This window comes from Protomyctophum bolini, assembly GCF_963924005.1.
Source record: "Protomyctophum bolini genome assembly, chromosome: 3".
NCBI lineage: Eukaryota > Metazoa > Chordata > Actinopteri > Myctophiformes > Myctophidae > Protomyctophum > Protomyctophum bolini.
This window is the reverse complement of record NC_137864.1, coordinates 38,415,126-38,435,455: the sequence shown is the minus strand read 5'-3', so window position 1 is coordinate 38,435,455 and position 20,330 is coordinate 38,415,126. Positions and strand designations below refer to the sequence as shown.

The window sequence follows — 20,330 nt, the reverse complement described above, 5'->3', positions numbered from 1 at the left end:
CGGTATGTGTTAAAATTCATCATTCTTCTGTTTCTCTTCTACACATTCAGGCTAAATTCAGCTGATTGGAATACCTCAATATTTGGAGTGTTTTACAGGAGCTCAATCTGCTTATCTCCATTCTGTTGTTTACAGTGAGTTTGACACCCTCCTATGATGTCAGTGCAGCACAGACAGCACGTGTTAGTTGAAACCGGCCATGCATGTCGGGAGCGACAGTGTTATCAACTAATGCCTGTTGGACTGTTAGTATGTCTAACTGTACAGCACTTCTACATTGCAGTATTGATACTTTTACTTGATGTGAGTATGTTTCCCACGTGGTTGGGGCTTGGGGGACACATGTCTCCTGGTGGGGCGCATATGTTGGTCCGACGTAACTGTCCGAGAGGCATTATTCAATTTCAGACACATGCGTGGCTGGTTAAGACTCAACCGTGGCACCCGACATGCGTTGCTGGTTAAGACACAGGTGTGGCCGGTTAAGACTCATTTGTGGCTCCCGACATGCGTTGCAGGTTAAAACACACCCTTGGCTTCCCTGTGAGGGGACTCTTAGTATATCGGACCAAACACATGCGCCCCTCCTGGGTAGGGTATGAATGAGTCTACTGTTATTTTCTTTGCTTGTAGCACATTTTCTTATCGTTGACGTAAACCTAAGAGGCGAAGAAGTCTTTGGAGATAGCCTCCACAAAGTTGGGCGCCGACATGAGGATTCCGATGGTGCAGAGGATGGTGAACAGAGAGAAAGCCATCAGACAGAGCCGGTCGATGACGGATGCAGCGAACTTCCACTCGTTGCACACACTCTCTTCCTCGTCCTGGTCACGGAAGCGCTTGGCGATGTAGCGCACCTCCTCCAGGATCTTGGCCACTTCTGTCTCCAAACTCCCCACGGCGGAACACTGACCCACGGGGAGCAGTACCTCCTCCTCGCCTGCAGTTGTGGAAAGTAACTAAATAATTTATTGTGCTCAAGTCCTGCACGTTTCTTACCTTAACTGGATGTTATTGTATCCAATTATTCAATTATTGTATCCAATAAGTGGTACTGTTGAAAAATGACACGACAACATCCAAAGCACAGAAACAGCTCTGACTGTGCGAGCTGGGTCGTAGACTAAATGGCTTATTTTGATCGCTCGGAAATTATATATTTTTTATATCTGTCTTCCATAATGACCAAAGACGTGCAGATGTGTTTGTTCCAAAGGGCCTTCTGTGACAAGGCAAACGAGCCTAAAACCCAGCACACATGGCGGGATGCAGATTTAGATTATTATCACAAAACCTACATTAACCATACATTTCGACCATTTGAAAATAGCAGATCTATAAGTTCACAATGCATCACGATGCAACGAATTGTGAGCTCATAGATCTGCTATTTCCAAAAGATTTGTATGCATTTGAAACGGGACATTCTGCATAATGACTACGGTACTTTTACTTGTGGTATACATTTAAGTGAAATGTTATTCCGATACACTTTTGCACTTTTACGTACGAATTCCGTACTTTTACTTCTAACAGTAAGTCTACATTGCAGTATTGATACTTTTACTTAAGTACTTTTTCCACCTCTGCTCACCTCCCCGGGCGAGCAGCCGCCCCGCTGCGCTGAGGACTCCTGAGTCCGGGGAGGTGGAGGCGGTTGAGCAGGGCATGCTCTCCAGACTGCGGTAGTCGATGTACAGCATGTTGGTGCCGTTGGTGGAGTGGGGTGACACAGCAGGCGACGTGCTGCTAGCTGCAACGTTGAGCTCAGGGTTATTATAGTTAAAGGATCTAGTCTACAGCATGCATTTGAACCAGGGCCGTCATGTTTCAATAATGATCGTGAGTGCTCAAAGTCCTGGCAGCAGAACAAAAGCCACCTTATTAGCATTTGAATGCCCACGCTGGGCGGCCCAACACCTCTTGCCCAAACGCCCCCGTAAAGGTGTGTGACTTATACGTGACATTTTGAGCAGGGGGAGGGGAAAGGGAGGCGAAATTCAGTCTTCATAATACGTGGGACGGTGGGTGCATATTGGCTTATTATTTTAACCGTGGGTGTTTCAGCTACCAGGCACCCCCGGAGTCTCGGCCACTGATTTGAACCCATTTAGGACTGAGGCCGATTCTAAAAAGAAATCATCTTAATCCTAAACGTTTTCTGAAAAACCTATGTTTCTATCTCAGTGATGCTCCACCTTTTTCATGTCAAGGACCCCTGAAATTATATGTGTTTGGCCGCCGACCCCAATCTGAAAATGTGTTGTTCCAGGGACAGTATTTGTTAAAATTACATTTTAACAAATACTGTACACTTTTTTGAAGAAAACAAATCTTCCTCCTTATATAATAGGTTACCTGATGATCATGTTTTAGGGTGGAAAAAAGTCACAGCACTCGATCTTTAAACTAAACTATCCTAAAATCCCAAAGTATCCTAACCTTGGTTGAGGTCCATGCTGCTCAGACTGCTGTGTGAGCACACCCGGACCCGGGCCTCTCCGGGGCGTTTCATCCGTAGGAACCAGGCGCACCAGTTGAGCAGAATGACCCGGGTCTATTGAGACAGTAACAGAACATTTTCTTTGACTAAAATTATGACGCAAAAACTTTCGTTGACTATACCTTTTTTTTTAACCTTTTTTCCCTGACGAAAAATAAATGAACTTAAGCGATGATGACCAAAACTAAGACTAAATATATTGACAATTTTGTCAACAAATTAAAACTAGACTAAAGGGAGGGACTAGTGGAGAGCTAAGTCATTTTATGTTTAGTTGTGATCGGGTGCACTGAAAATAGCAGATCTACAAGCTCACAACGTGTTACGCTGTGGCGCGTTGTGACCATGTAGATCTGCTATTTTCAGCATGTAAGTTTAGTCAGCTATTACGATGGCATCAAGTCGACTAAAATCATACAATATTATTATTTAGTCAAATAAAAGACTAAAACAAACATTTCAGATGACAAAAACATGACTAAAAGTACATTCATTTTTACTCCAAAACTATATAATTAAAACTAAATTTGCGAAGCATTTTTTAATACATTGGTTCAATATGTCTTATAACCAACACACAGACATAAAGGGTGTTCAATAGCATTCATTTATGTGAATACAAAACTGGACAGTGACACAAAAAAAACAATCTTTGAAGTATAATTTGATTGATATACTGGAGGCTACTACTAGAAATTGATTTATCAAAGGCAACATGCCTATGGGGTATTCAATTTGAATGCACTTACTCCAGTTCTTGGCCATTAAACTATTGAAATTGTGCATGGGGTTTGCTAATCTGAGATAATGGTTTACGATGGAATGACACTCACCCACTTTGGCATCTTGCCTCCATCAGGGTCATGGTGATGGAATTGCAGGACCAGGACAGTTGCTATCACTGAAAGACCAACGATGACCATCGTGGTGGCAAAGTATTCCGCTGAAAGAGAACATAATAAAACACAGGGAAGATGCAGTGAAAACAACATTTGTTAACATTATGAGCTATTTGAGTGATGCCGTGTATATAATATATAGCCTACACAACAGGCCCTCTAGTCTAGAGTGAGTATGTGGAAATGCAGTGACCCTATATCACTCTCTCCACCACCCCTAGTCTAGCCCATGAAATAAATGTTATACTTCAGATCACAGCGATAGTCGAGTTTCTAATGAGTAACACCCGGTCCAGAGGTACTTCTCATCACTGACCAAGCACTTGGACTCCTCTTGCAGGGCTAGGCAACCTTATGTACGGGTGCCAACAACCTTATGTACGGGTGCCAACATTGGCACAGGGAAGGGTAATCATGTTCAGGTTTTAAATTAAGTCCCCACGCATCTATATATAAATTACATCCTGCACATAATTCTACATTCATTCAAACTCCTAGGGAAGGAGTCTGGGAGATAAGTGGGTTAAATACAAATGTTACTTTTCAGGATAACAAATTAAAAATAGCATAAAATATGAAAAAGAAAATCTCAATTGCAATTAAAAAAAAGCAAAACTATCAGACCTATAAGCCCAAAATGGCAATGCAATGTGGCCCTGGAGTGAGTGTGGAAATATAGAGGCCCTCTGGAGTGAGTGTGGAAATATAGAGGCCCTCTGGAGTCAGTGTGGAAATATAGAGGCCCTCTGGAGTGAGTGTGGAAATATAGAGGCCCTCTGGACTCTGGAGTGAGTGTGGAAATATAGTGGCCCTCTGGACTCTGGAGTGAGTGTGGAAATATAGAGGCCCTCTGGAGTGAGTGTGGAAATATATTATCGGCGGTGGCGGGCATGATCTTACCTATTAGAGGAACAGAGTCTGAGGTGGCGGGCATAATCTCTGCAACCAGCAGCATGAAGACAGTCAAGGACAGTAGGACAGTTATACCTAGGGGAGAAAACACATAATACTGTAATACCTATAGGCCAGTGTTTCTCAAACATCTGTCTCAGGTCATCCCTGTAAATAACCTTTTCATGGCACACGGCACAACTGAATTACATTGTTACTTTATAGCAGCTTTTGTCATATTAACGGTATGTAATTATGTAAATCTTTCCTCCAAAGATACAAATATGTGTCACATGGAAAACTCGAGAGAATATCAGTTTCCATTAGGACAGATTGAAAATACATTTTATACTTGGTGTTTAACTACTTGAACCTCTGTGGAGATTGGGAAACATTCACCAAAAATACCCTTCTACAACTACAAGCCCTTCTACAAGCAAACCTGGATGCTCTTTTCACAATATATGCAATCTGCAGTCTGTCAATCAATGAGTTTATCAAATAGGCTATTCTCAACCATGTGTGACAAGTTCTAACTATAGTTTGATATAATGTAAGCTGCTATATGTAGCCTACATGATATCAAATAAATGGTGCATATACAGTATATAGCGCCAAGGCGCACACACACACACACACACACACACACACACACACACACACACACACATTCACACTCCGATGGCAGAGGGAACCATGCAAGGCACCAACCTGCACATCAGGAGCAATTAGAGTCTTAAGGACACTTCGACACTAACTCTGGGGAGCCCGTGATCCAACTGGGAACCTTCCAGTCCCAGCTTTAACTCCAGAGCCACTGCCGGCCCCAACGTATCAAAGTATAGATCTTTCAGACACTTTCAGTAGCCATAACACAGGCTACGAAGTTAGAGACGTTATTGAACACAAGGTATGACACAAGTCCAAATGAAGCAGCATGGTAAAATAAAACATTTTGTTCCATGAATAATTATGTAACATTCTATAATTACAACAACACTGTGTGTGTGCGTGCATAAGCTCCAGCTCACCCAGTGAGATCTTCTCTCCAGAGTCGGCAGGCAGCAGGAACACCAGCAGAGCCAGGGTGGAGATGAGCACACAGGGCAGCAGAAGGTTCAGGCCGTAGTACAGAGTCCTCCTACACATCAGGGACGTGCAGACAATGTTATAGTTGACGAGAAGTAAAGAAATAAGGAAAGCTAAAATTGGAAGAAAAAAATACAACCTACAAAACTAACAAATTAACTGAAATTAGAGGCAAAATGCTCGTTACCAACAGTATCTGCATGTTTATAGGCCTACTTACTCTGACCTCTGACCTGCACCCAAAGTATGAAAAATAAAATAAACACTAAAACTAAAACTACTAAAAACTAAACTAAGCATTGTCACAAAAACATTTAACTAATTAAAACTAGCAAACCTGCTCTAAAACTGAATTAGAAAAAAAGGCTAAACTAACCAAACTGAAAAATCCAAAACTATTATAACCTTGTTGTAGATGTGGCGTACAACATGGACTTCTATACAGAGGATTATTCTTTCAACCCAAGATGCTGTTAAAGTTCAGTAGAGTTTGGAAAAAAGGCAGTTCTCCTGAATGCTGCCTTCAGGTATATGGCATGGAAAGGAAAGAAGGGCCATATGTAGTTCTTGCACCATGGTAAATGTTGTATTCATGGTCTGGAGCATTGTTTCCCAAATAGTGGGTCGGAACCCATTTGTGGGTCACAGACCAATTTTTATGGGTCACAGCTCGAGTAAAAATCCCATTTACAGATAATACAGACACACCTAAGCCCCCTTTGATGTCTAGAGTGCACATGAAGCCCCCTATGAGTGCACGTGAAGCCCCCTTTGATGCCTATGAGTGCACGTGAAGCCCCCTTTGATGTCTATGAGTGCACGTGCCTGCGCATCACGATGGTGAAGGTCACGTCAGGGTAGGGCTCCTTGCAGCACTCGTAGAAACTCTCTTTCCTCCGCCCAGGAACCCCTGTTGTGTCACACAAAACCAAAATACAAGTGTTGATTTGGACGGCAAATTTTGTTTTAGTCATATTTTAGTCATCTGAAATGTTTTAGTTTTAGTCTAGTTTTTTAAATCTACAGTTGATTTTGCACTTGGTCTACATGCGCATTACAGTGCGACACGTTATGAGCTTGTAGATCTATTGTCAGAGCTTAACTGAGCGCCATCAAACAGAAAAAGACTTTTCTTAGATCTATACTGGATCTACTTTTCCACTATTGTCCCTCCCTGAAATTGAAAATATATTATAGTCAATACTCAATAGCTTAGTTTTCATTTCGTTTTTATTTCGTTTTTGTCAGTGAAAAAATCGACAAATATATTTGTCATAGTTCTAGTCGACGAAATTAACACTGCAGTTATGGAGTGAACTTGGTTAACTTTATTCTGTGGAGGAGACGATGACAGCTAAGTGCTGTTGTTGCAGTGGAAAGCAAAACAAATCTATATCAAATCTGAATATAATGGTTCAGATCAGTGTCCTTCATGACAGAATAACCACAGCCTTATTTAGTCACAAAGACAATGATAGAATCAACACAGCAATAATCCTTGACATGCTGAGATCTTTTGGCTGATTGATCAGCCAACTGGAAACTGGAAACTGGGTAACACTAAACTGGGAGAAATGGAGGTGCATATTTTGAAAAATATACCAGTGAAAGATTTTTTTTTTTTTTAAGTTTAATTGGCTGTACAGTATATGACTGTATATGACTTTAAGAGTGAAGTAAGGCGAGACACCCCAGGTGAATAGGGAAAAAAAGTTAAATAATAGCTATCACAATGAAACTTCTCCAGTTGATTACTTATATTAAAACTAAGATTTTTTGTATTACAAGTTTTCTGAAATTATATGTTTAAATGTGCAAATTAGGCATTATATGCGCTAATTTGCATACATTTCGGGACGATAAATCTGAAGATCGATAAAGCCAGGCTCAAAATTATAATTTAATTTTGCCTTTAAAGATTTGTATTGTAAAATTCCAAAACGTTTTATTTGAAGCCACTATTTTGAGACAGAATATCTCATCCAAACCTTATAATGGCATATATCATTGGAAAGGTCTGGACCTCGAGCTGACTGTAGTCTGATCCAAATATGGTCACTTCCTTTGTACCAACAACCAATCATGAAAATAGAGATGGTGGATTTTCACCCAGAAAAACTAGCTGACATTGGCTAAAATAAACTATCAAAATGAACATCTAAATCTGTATTTTTAATGTGTATTTTGCTTTAGTTTGAAAGAAAACATGCTTAGGAAGCAAAATAGCAAAAAATGAAAAAAAAAGAAAAAGAAAAAAGAAAAAGAAATTTAAGAGAAAATCCTATGCTCAAGCAACAAACTACTAAAACATTATTCAGTTATTATACTTGTGAACAGCACTCTGCTGTACAATTTCTTAACTTAACCCATTTCTAGCTCATCATGTCCTCTTACCCACAAGGTCCCACTCTCCGTTGGCGATGTAGCCAGTGATATCTGCCTCTACCATCTGCAGGTCCAGGGACCAGCCCCCATATGTCCAGGAACCAAACTTCAGGTCACACCTTTGGACGTCGAAGGGGAACCAGCGCACGTCGATGTAGCAGCTGCTCTTGAAGATCCCTGTAGGTCGGAGGAGGAGGAGGTGGAACATGAAAAGGCTGAAAGTCTGATCAACAAGGGAACTGCTATATGACACTTCGACCATGAACAGTGGTTCCAAATAGTAGCCCCGGGCGTTGAATACGCAAAATCACTTTGTACTCCGGGCGTTTAAAAGGAACCGGGTGGCTATATGCAGCAGGCTTTTATATATTGTTGCAATGGTCTGCACCAGTCCAGAATTCAAATTAGACTGAAGAAACTGCAAATAATAACCCCCCTGGGGGCATGGCCAAATTAGCCAATGGGCCATTTGCCCTCAGGGACCCTTTAAAGGCGACGTGTTGCGCTTGTATATTTCCACCCTTAAGCGCAACCAAACATAAAATGACTTGTCTTTACTGGATCTCTTCTCCACTAGTCCCTTGCTAGCCTCGATACCCAGGCTTTCATTTCGTCTGCGCGAAAAATGAAAGCCTGGATTTGCACATGGGCTGCATTGGTCTAAAAGTGGGATCGCTCCAAATGATGTGACGTCAGGGCTCTGAGCGGTGTGCACCCCTCAAAATAACACTGTGAGGAAATTATTACCAGTGAAATTCAAACGAGGCTATGCGAGGAAAATGAGGAGAATGGCTGAAGAACCCACCACACCGCCTAAGAAAAAAACCAACGTGTGCCGACTGTGGAAATAACTTTGACAGTCTGTTAGAATAGTATACTCCAGCAACCACGTGGTTTCTGCTTCTGGTCGACACAATAACAGTGCTGCACTGGGGGGCGGGGGGGGGGAGAGACCGGGGTTGACGGACAGAACGGTGAACTAATCAGGGTGCGCGTTTTTCTGAGCAGCGGCCCTCCCATCTAGGCCAGAAATGTCTAGCGTTAGCTCAGGCTAGTCCCTTGCTAACATTTGAGTCTAGTTTTTATTTGTATAGCATATTTGTCTATTGTCTATATATTTAGTCTTAGTTTTAGTCATCATGGCTTAGTTTTTATTTAGTTTTCTTTAGTGAAAAAAGGTAGTTTCTTTTCAGTAGTAATTTTTCGTCTGCAATTTTCATTGGTGAGAGAAAGACCAGGCAGGCGGTCATTCACTGCAATGGAGATACGATCAGACAGATGGCAGAGCACGTGTCGTAATTCATTTAATACAACCTGAGTTGCTTTCAGTCATTCTGCATGTCATTATACAGTACAGTATAGGTCACTAAGGTCAGTGACCCACTTATTCTTTACGTCAATGGCTTGGCATTCATGGGAATTCATTTTGTTGGAAGGTTAAGAAGCAATTGGTTGGCAATGCTGCGATCAATCCAGAGGATATTCACTTATCCAGGCCGTGATTAAGCTATTAATGTTATTGATCGAGTGCGGGATGTGTTTCTGCATGGTAAGGAGAAATGGAGCAACAGGAAGCAACTGAGTTAATTGTGAACGTATGTGCATCCGTGTTCAGATATATTGCTTGTGTGTGTGTGTGTGTGTGTGTGTGTGTGTGTGTGTGTGTGTGTGTGTGTGTGTGTGTGTGTGTGTGTGTGTGTGCGCGCGCGCGCGCGTTAAAGAGTCATAGATCTTTAAACTTAAATCTTTAAATGTCCTGGCTATATGAGGAGTGGCGGGTCACTAGGGCCTTGGGAAGGCGTTGCTACATCACATAATGCTCAGGGTTGCATGGGTGATGTTGTCTGTTAGATTATTTGTTTTAATTTGTTTATCATTGACTTCTATTTGAATCTCTTAGTTGCATTGGTGTAACTAGCCAGCCGATCTTCACGTTATCAATCATCCTATCTTTATCACGGTTGTCATCCCATAGCCATGGTTCAGTAGACAGTACTGTAGGTCTACTGAACCACTGGCCTACCAGGAGGCTCTGGTAGGCTGATATTCATTTTCAATAAAAGGCGTGCATTTGTTTTTGCACGCGTGGCGAAGTTGAGGGGGCGACAACGCAAGCGTATTTACTTGGGCGCGGTCCCGTGCAATTGTTGCGCGCGTGCTTGTGTCATGCACACGCCCGCGACTGACTAGACCCGGAATGGATTGTGAATAAATGCTAGAAACGAGTCAAACAACCCAAAGACTATATTTCCGGACTGCTGCCACAACATACTTCAACATCAGCTTCACGTCGGCTCGTGCCACATGGGTATGAAAACCTCTTGGTAGCTGCAACCAGCAGGAGCTGGTTCCCTGAGAGATCTCTCACAAAAACCCAGGACTTCTTCACATGTTTCGGTGGTGCTGTGCAGTGGGCTCTCTCCCTTTTGTTGCCCATCGCTTGTTGTCTTGACAGAGCGGGACGCATTTTAGTAGTGACATTAATTTGTAAATTTGAACGGTGGTTTTAAAACTTTTGCGGCAGAATTAATTACATTTTCTTCAGAAACGGGCTGTGTCAAGTATGAATGAATATCATCAATGATGCCTGGATGATGAGGAGACAAAACCCCACATACCAGGGTAATAGCACCCTGTAGAATCAGTGACGTCTTTGCTGTTTATTTTTTACTCAACTACTACTAGAGAATTACCTATATTTGTAGTTGTTACGTCTCCACTCTCCACCAAAGAGGTCCAGGTGTTAATTTGTACAGCCCATTCAATTCAATGCAATGCAATGCATTGAGGGCTTATAGTAGGGGAAATAGCCAATAATGCGCTTTTGCACAAAATAACACCTGGACCTCTTTGGTCCAGGTACAATAAAGGGTAAGAAAGCCTTCTAGCATGGAATAGAAGAGCACACTTTTTTTTCTTCCCTGCACTTCCACTGTTCCACATTGTTCTTATCCCACCACAGCACTTTTTACTGCTCTTTATTGCCATGAAGAGTAGAAGGCATTAGGAGAATTTGATGACACAGTATTATGTGCTGCTTTCAGGACAAAAAAAGTTATAATTGATTATAGCATTATCTAAGCAGCATACTGAAAATGTGCCCAAACCATTAGCATTATAAGACAAAGGCAAAACTACTTGGACAACTCTCAGGACTGCAGACTTTTTCTACCGCAGTCTGAAAAGGTTCGTCATTATTCACAATCTAACTCACAGGAGCACTCCTTGTTCTTTGTATTACTTACTTTTGCCTGCCTATATAATTTTGATGGATGCTAGTGATTCTATTTACATTCTATTTAGACATTTACTGCGATATGCCGAGCAATCTTTGTTCCTACTCTCACCTGCAGTAAGGTCATGAAGTGTGGGTCATGACCGAAATAATAAAGTTTTGGATACAAGCGGCTGTAATGAGTTTTCTCAGACAGGTGGTCAGAGTATAACCTCTGCTCCTTTACTTGGAAAGGAGCCAGTTTAGGTTGTTAAGGCTCAGTACAGATGCCTCCCGAGGTCCTCGCTGCTCGTCCTACTGGGAGGAGACCTTGTGGCAGACCAAGGACCAAAAGGGGGGATGATATCGGGATTCCCCAGGATGAAGTTGTTAATTGATGCTCTGTAAAGAGCATGGAAAGACTGGAAATCTCTGTTGCAACTGTTACCCCCGCGACCTGATTCCGGATAAGCGGTTGGAGATGGATCGTCCACAAACTCTATATAGATATATGTTAGTTAGGCAGCATGTTGTTTTGACAGTCAGATTCTAGGTTTGATGATCACCTGGTATCCTATACTTACTTTGCACTGCATCACTATTTCTGCACGCTATTTACATGACCATTTACCCCTGTGGATTGTTGACTATAGGGTCCCTGCCGCTCACATCATATTTTGTGGATTGTTGACTAGGGACTTCAAAACTGCTTCTGGCACAACTGTTCTGAATTAAATTCTGTAGGCTTACCTGGAGGTAAGTAGGAGCAATATCCAGAGGAGTTGACCAAAATGTTGGTGTGGAAAGTAGGATCAAACCTCTCATCTGCACTGTGGACAACATGAATTACTTCATTAACAACTGGTATACATATGAAGGAGTTATGATTGATTGGTTGATTTATAATCTTTGAGGGGCGCTAGCCTCTCCTATGCCAAGCTTTGTGTGTCTGTGCCCCATAGTGATGATCTGATTGTGATTGGCCGGAATGTGATGATGTATGAAGATAAAGCGCCCCTCTCTTCACACGAGTGTGTTTATATATTGACAAAAATGCATATACATTGCACAAAACAAAGATAGAGCTTATTTCCATTGTGGTGCTTTGAATGCAAATGTGTTTTAAATAATAATCGATCATCCATGGACCTATTTGAACAACCTATCACAACTCCCACATGAATTCAGACTGGCCACAAAACACAAGAGAAATACATGGCTGTTATATTAAAATTATATACATGTTTTTCCTCGTCTCATTATTTTTGCTAGGTTATGCACAATGGCACGCCTAAGCAACAGATTCTAGAGGCGCGCCAGAAAATCCCAAGAGAACTTGCCTTATATTCAGAAGAAGCTATACCTTTTGTTACTGCTTCGCACTCTAATAATGGAACCCCAAGAGGTTGAAATCATAATGTAGCTGAAAGAACAGCACCACACATTGGTGCTGTGTCAAGTCTAAAGAGTTATTAAAACAGGAAAACACAGCGGTATTGTCTCTTCCATTGATGCTTCTCTACTATTGCTACAGTATACTCTTCAAGAGTAGCAAGCCATGCATGCAATTTCTAGATTACAATTTACATTTAGCAGACGTTATTAATCTAGAGTATTTTACAGTAAGTGAGGACAAGATAATAGATAAAATGCATACTATATAAAACACTATAGGATGCTAGATCAATAATTATCTGGAATCTGTAACATGCTATCTCATTCAAGGCACTCAATCCTATAGGTTTACATGTAACATTCAAAGGATTTAGACCCTTCCTCACCCAGGAGTGAGCCCAGCTCCTCATCCAGACATATCATAAATCAAAACTTGATTAGTGTGTAACTCTCTCTTTACTGGCCTTCCTGCATGTGCACTTAAGCCTCTCCAATTGACCCAGAATACGTCAGAATACTTGGTCCCTCCACTGGCTCCCAGTTACTGCCCGCACTGAATACAAAACACTGATGTTGGCCTACAAAGCAACCAAAGGTATAGCATCTTCAAAGTCTGATCCAACCCTAAATTAACTTAATTCTTTCAAATAAATTGATTTGGAATTATGCAATTAAAAATGTCAAGCCTGAAAAGGTTGAGCACCACTGCTGTAGGTTACTGTACTCGCACTGTAGGCTATACACCTCATATTAGGAAACATATAAGTTGTTACATTTCATGAGTTTATTTCATAGTGCAACACATGGTGAATTATTGTACTGCAGGTGATTGCAATTGCATCAACCACCAATACAGTGAAAGATGGCACCGCCAAATATTTAAAACTTTCCACGATTATGCCAATAATAATCATATTCTTTGAGACACACATCAGAGTTTCTGCGGGGTCAAACAAGGAATCACGTGACGTTGATCCCCTTCCCATATTTGCTCATGCTAGGACATGACGTATGGTGTCTGTACAGTATAGGCAGAAGAATGTCACTCCGGTAGACTCGTACTGTACCTATACCTGCCGTACTGTACCTGTTATAGAGCAGGATGTCTGGCTTCCAGATGAGATGATCAGGGAACCTCACTTTGGAAACACCGGGGTAGTCGGATGCGTTCCACTGGAGGTAATAATCATTCCAGTACTGAAGGGGTAGAGAGACAAACTGTAACGTAATATGCCTATCATATCAACCGTAAAGCTAAACCATTCTGATTAGTTTAACCATTTCTGATGCTGGATGATTTAGACCTGTGGCCAATTCTAAAAAATGCCTTCCAAATCAGATCAACAGATTTCAGAAAAACGTATGTTGCTATATTAGCCAATTTTACTTACTAATTACCTTCGATAGATATTGATTATGATTACAAATCATGTTATATTAGCATATTTTACTACCTTTCTCTTCTTATTCATACTCCCACTTGCTGTCCACTACGTATCTCCCACATAGTGTTCTGTCAGCAGTCTGACAAAATGTACACCCCCCCCCCATATGATGTAGAAATGTCTTACCAACTGTAGCCATATGTTAGTTGTCAAAACCTGGTTCTTCTCATCCTGTTTGAGAAAAAGCGCATTAGACAAATATAGTCGTTATCTTACTTCATGACATTGCAGTCTCCAGATAACTGATCATATTGCCTGTAAGACATATTCATGGCAGCCATTTAAACAGAACAGTTTAAATGCCAAGATTAATGTCTACTCATGGACCGACTCCACCGATTCAAATGGAAAGCTCAGTTGTGCTGAACAAGAACAATAGAATGGCTGAGATAAACATTCTGTGTTTGTGTAGGTAAAATAATCTATGTTTAAATCACACCCTTTGTATACAACAAGCATACATCAGTCTGTTGTAAAGGTGTGAGTGAGGCCTTAGTATTCTTTCCAACTCTATCCAGTGGTGTACTGAAAGTACTCAAATTTACTTAAGTGAAAGTACTGTACCAATACTGAAATACCCCTTTAGAAAAGGTCCACAAATCACAATTTACTTGAGTAAACTACAAAAGTACTCATTATGCATGAATGTCACATTTAAAAATGCATAACAATCTTTTGAAAATATCAGATATACAAGCCCATAATGTGTCACATTCTGAAGTATACAGTATAGGGCTGAAGTGGCTAATGTATGATTTGTAATCATAATCAATATCTATCGAAAGTAATTAGTAAGTAAAGTTTTCAAATAATTGATAATTGTTGTGGAGCAAAAGTACAATATTTGCCTCTGAGATGTAGTGGAGTAGAAGTTTGGAAATACTCCAGTAAAGTATAAAACATAATAATAATCTAAATCTAAATTGTACTTAAGTGCAGTACTTGAGTAAATGTACTTAGTTACTTTCCACCACTGGTGTTAACCCATTTTGGGCGGGAACCCCTTTGTGTTTTAAACATTATGTTATAATTTAGTTTTTGAAAAATAGCAGATCTACAAGCTCATAGCGCGCCACCGAGTGGCTCGCTACAAGCTTTTAGGTCTACTATTTTTGAAAAACTGTGAAAATGTGGCACAAATCTTTCAATATATATTCTTTCAGAGTGAACGTTTTTAACTCAAATCGTTGCTTCTGGGGGGGGCCAAATACAGATAATCTTGGGGGTTTGATAACGACTTTAGAAGATATTTGTAGAATCGGCCTCAGTCCAAAATGGGTTAATTTGACCCACCACGTCCATGATCTGCATGAGGCTGAGGCTGAAGTGGACGGTGAGAGTGTGCGTGTCGTTAAAGATGGGTCTCTCCAGAGGGTTGTAGTCAGCCATGAGGTTCTTGTACAGTCTGTGCTGATGTTCCCCTTGATGGGAGACTACAGCCAAAAGAGACAAGCAACACAAAGGATATGCAAGGCCTGTGATTTGGACAGTTAAAGATAACAAATGGGCAAAAACATTAAACTTCAGAGAGGACAGGTCTCCGCCAGGTCAGGTAGGTTATTGTGGGCCAGATATTATGTTCGGAATTAGTCAATCAAATCGGACAGATCCGAGATCTTGACTATAGAGATAATATGTATATCAATTTGTGTGATGCTTGCAGTGTTGGAAAGCAACTAAAGTAACTCATTACTTAAAGTAATGTTATTACCTTTTTTCCTGTAACCGGTAATATAACTAATTACCTCACATAATATTAGGCTACTATATTCCAAAAGCCTTGGCTGTGGTACTGAAGCCTTGAGTGTTTATTGTAGACTGGGTTGGGATGGAGTTGCTTTACAGGCTGACCCATACAGAAACGATGCACACTTGTCTGTGCGTGTGACTTATAGGATACAGAAGGGCGGGCCTTAAAACGTCCGGCGTAAACTGGGTAGTGTGATACTTTTGGGGACAAAAGATGCAATTACTGGGGGTGAGACAAAAAAGTTAAGTATAGCTAGTTACTTTTGGCAGGGAGTAATATCATATGTAAAGTAATAAATACTTTCTTAGCTTACGCATGGTTCATGATAAATGCTTTCATGTGATGTATTCCCCTGCTTTTGTTCTTGCTTAATGTAAGTCGCTCTGGATTAAGAGCGTCTGCTAAATGCCTAAATTGTAAATTGTAATTGTAAATAACATATATATATTTTTTAAGTAACTTATTACCATTTTTGAGAAACAGGCCTGGATGCTTGGACAAAATGTATGGGAGTAGCCTAATATTTAAAATAAGCCTCCTGGTGGCGCTATACTAGGGGAATGGTAAAAGAGTGGATTTGTTCCTCAACGTAGTGCAAATGTGTGTGCAAAGTTTCACCGCATTAATGCTTTTATGATTTGTGGCACACCGATTTGCGTGAAATTTGTTTTACTAGTGTGCGGTCGGTGCAGGGCACTTCTTGTATTCTCCTATTTGCTTTATATTACTGAGAATAAGGTTAGAAATTTGTTTAGGGTTAGTATATTTGGGGTTAAATTTAGGAACAGGGTTAGGTTTTGGCACCGTTTTACTGAGGTTAAGGTTAGGAATAAGGTTAGGTTTGACCATTTAAGCATTTACTTAGGTTAAGTTAGGAATACCAGGCTGAGCAGTTACGCCTGCTTATACGCCCGGCCCGGGGCGAGTTGGTTAAAGGGTGACCTCTCCAGCATTCTAGTGTACAATACAAGCAAATTCCCATTTGTGTTCTTACCAGTGGCTTAAAAAGACCCTTTCAATGGAATATTCAGTCTCATAGAATGATTAACTTAATTTCAAATAGCCTTGAAAGATATTGTTGAACAAGAAACTAGAATTGAAGGAAAAAGGTACCAATACATCTTTGTCTCAGTGTTCTCACCATTAAGACCTGAGGCTGATTCTACAATGTCTTCTACAGTAAATCAGTTTCCTGAAAAATGTATGTTTCTACAGTTCTGTGATCCCAGCTTCACATTAAGAGAAGACTCTTCAAACTCAACACTCACATTTTGCATTCACTCTACATTCTAATATTAAATATATTACATAAAACACAACCAGTAGTTAAGAATTGCTTAGTGACAATATGCCCTGTTGTACTAAGCCAGCTTCGCAGAGGACCATAGGGGGGATTGTGAAATGCTTAGTGATTCCAGTTAGCTCTAATTGCTGTCTGCCCCTGTATGTATTTATTGGTTTGGTCCACCACTATATAAGCCTCCCTCATGTGTCATTTTGTTGTATTAGTTGAGTTCACTTCCTTTTTGGTTACACCCTAGCTTCATTTGAGTTATGTATGTTCTGTTGACCTCTTAAGGGCCTTATAACTTGTTTTGCTGAATATTTTGTAAATTATTTGTTACTTTTCGACATTAAAACAAACTGAGTTTGAAAACCTGTGTGATCCTTATGCTTTGACTGCTCAGTCCCTTACAATACAGTATATCAGAGGTGCTACAAAATATTTAATTCCAGGGACCCCCAGAAGCAAAGATTTGACTTAGCAAAGTTTTCACTCGAAAATAATATATTATTCAAAGATTTTTTCTAAAATAGTAGATCTACAAGCTTGTTGCGTGACACGAAATGATGTGCTATGAGCTTGTAAATTATCTGTTATTGTTCAATAGCCAAATAATGCTATTATTTTTTCCCAGTCTTAAAAGACACTTTCAATTGAATGTGTTCCTGTCACAAAGTCTCCTTGCTTTGTCTGCTGGTACAGACAAATGAGGATTCATAGATAATTACATTACATTAACGTCACTGAAGAACACTTCTTCCCCCTGTACTTTAGTACCCTGTCACCACTCCTGATTAATGTGGTGTTTTGGCAGCCTATACTAACTTCACTAATGGTCAATCTACAGTTTGGCGAAGCACTGATTTGACAGAGAGCATGGAGGTACAGCAGAGGCTTTTAATGTTTGTGACCTGAGATGAAAAGTATCCTTTGTTTGCTCCGTCTCTCATCGCATCCTGTGTTCTTTCACAAAAAGGACTCTTTGGGACAGAGCCATAAAAGCTTGTTCTCATCTACGGCTGAGTCAGCATTGAAGCCGACCCAAAATCCCCCATGATCACATTTCACTGTGAGCACCTGCCATCCAGTGTTGATTTTATAGACTAAAACTATGACGAAAAATGTTTTCACAGACGAAAACTATTTAAAACTAAAGCTACTATGACACTATGACTACATTTACTGCCAATTTTGTCAACAAAATAAACTAAAATGTTACTAGGGAGGGAGAAGAGATCCAGTAGAACTAAAAGACAAGCTATTTTATTTGGTTGCACTCTGAAAATAGCAGTGACACATTTGTGAGCTTGTAGATCAACAATTTTCAGCATGCAACCAAATGTAAAATCAGGCATTATGACACCATCGACTAAAATCTTATGATATTTTGTTGACTAAAACTAGACAAATACCTTGAGAACTGATTCTATACTGCGCCAAGCTCGGTTTAAAGCCTGGTAAATGATTCCTTCCCACGTCCTGCACATCGTGGTCGATAAATTATGAAAAAGAAATGCTGATAAGCAGCTTATATACTAGGTGGTCCCAGAAAACATGTAGACTTATTAAATAGAGACCAAATGCTTTCACTTGGTAGTTTAGTGTCCCAAGAAGAACAATATGCTATTCAATTATAGCAAGTTTTTCAGCTGATAAATTAATCATAACAAATAAAACACATCCATTCTCTGCTCAATAAACTTAGCCCATCATGCAACAGTCATAACTGCCAACCTCCTTGTGCATGAACATACCGTCTAACATGCTCACAATGACTGCGATGGAGAGCAGAGCATTCCTTAAGTCCATCTTTGATTTGAAGAGGCAAATGTCCGTTGTTCCTCAATTCATTGAATAGCACATCGATCGGCTCGACAAATTTAATCCATAACCATTTATTAAGAAGTGGTAAAAAAAAAGGCTGAATTGATAGTTTATGGTGGGGTTTTATAACCTACCCCGTCAAAGAACCCTGCTTTATTTCTCCTGTTCTCTCCTCCCCTCTGTCGGTATTTCTAAAGCATGCAGGACTGCTGCTGTCTCCGGGACCACCATGGGCGGGGTGATTTGTTCTCTGGGACCAGTGGTGTAAAGTAACTAAGTACATTTACTCAAATGTTTATGTATTTGTACATTATTTGAGTATTTTCAGTTTTCCAATACCTTTACTTCTACTCCACTACTCAATACAAATATTGTACTTTTACTACAAATTGATTTGAAACCTTTAGTTACTTTGTAGATGTTGATTATTATTATTACAAAACATACATTAACCGCTTCAGCCCTATATATACCGTATGCATTTCGGCCATTTGAAAATAGCAGATTGCATCGCAACGCATTGTGAGCTTGTATATCTGCTATTTTCAATAGATTTGTGTACAGTTCATATTTTGAAATGGGACATTCTGCATAATGAGTACTTTTACTTTTAATACTTATTACATTACATTAGAGTACATTAGTACATTTAGACTTTTTCTTGTAACAGAGTATATTACATTGCAGTACTTTTCCCACCATTGCCCGGGACCACACTATAACTCACCCACCAGCGGAGGGATGATTTGCTACATGGAGACAACCAGTGGTGGGAATAAATAGGCTACTCAAATTTTGTAATTAAGTAAAAGTATCAATACTGCAATTTAGAAACACTAAAGTCCAGTCCACTAAAAGTCCAGTAGTCTACAAATCGTATAGGCATCAAAATGTATTTAAACTTTAAAGTAGTCTACCAAAAGTAAAAGTATGGGTCTAGGCTATACTCTTTATGCATGAAATGTGCTGTTTCACAAGTTTTCAAATGAATAAAATGCATGCAGGCTAAAATCTACAAGCATCACAACACAACAGCTTGTAGATAACTTGAACTTGTAGATATGCTATTTTCAAATGGCCCCATGGCTGAAGTAGTTATGTGTGTTTTGTAACAATAATCAAAATCTACAAAGTAACTAGTACGTTTTCAAATAATTGTGCAGTATTGATACTCACTTAATTACAAAATTTGAGTAGCCTACTTATTCCCACCACTGGTTGTCCCCATTTAGCAAATCATCCCTCTGGTGGGTGAGATATAGGGTGGTCCCGGACAATACTGCAATGTAATATACTCTGTTACAAGTAAAAGTCCGTAATTCTAAATGAAGAGATGAAAGAGAACAAGAATGGTGTGGAGTTCAGTTACCATACTGTACATTATACAGTATGGCCTGGCCTCTAATTGATGCTTGCTGGGCAACCACCCCCAATGCCCCCGTTAAAGGGACAATGTGTTTTAGGATAAGAGGGAATTTATACTGAGATGAGTTTTTCTAGTGGACCAGTGTCTGATTGAGTCTAAGTTGTTATAGTAAGTAATGAATGGTTGCCAGCCCAGTATTGAAAATTGTGTTAGTTAAGCCCCTGATCAGGAATAGCATGACATAATTATTGTAGCCAAGATGAGGTTGGTTGTGGTTTGCTACC

The 20,330-nt window shown here is 40.2% G+C and overlaps 1 protein-coding gene across 1 annotated transcript; it reads right to left on the bottom strand.

Annotated features, from left to right (window-relative positions):
• Positions 1 to 659: 659 nt before the first annotated feature.
• LOC308312413 (neuronal acetylcholine receptor subunit alpha-7-like) lies at positions 660 to 18,665 on the bottom strand (the record flags this gene model as incomplete). Its single annotated transcript, XM_080759019.1, has 13 exons — positions 660 to 940; positions 1,595 to 1,753; positions 2,443 to 2,557; positions 3,337 to 3,446; positions 4,303 to 4,389; positions 5,325 to 5,434; positions 6,208 to 6,292; positions 7,777 to 7,944; positions 11,732 to 11,811; positions 13,464 to 13,573; positions 13,948 to 13,992; positions 15,115 to 15,254; positions 18,611 to 18,665. 13 exons carry the CDS (start codon positions 18,663 to 18,665, stop codon positions 660 to 662), a joined length of 1,545 nt encoding a protein of 514 aa, XP_080615145.1.
• Positions 18,666 to 20,330: the final 1,665 nt, after the last annotated feature.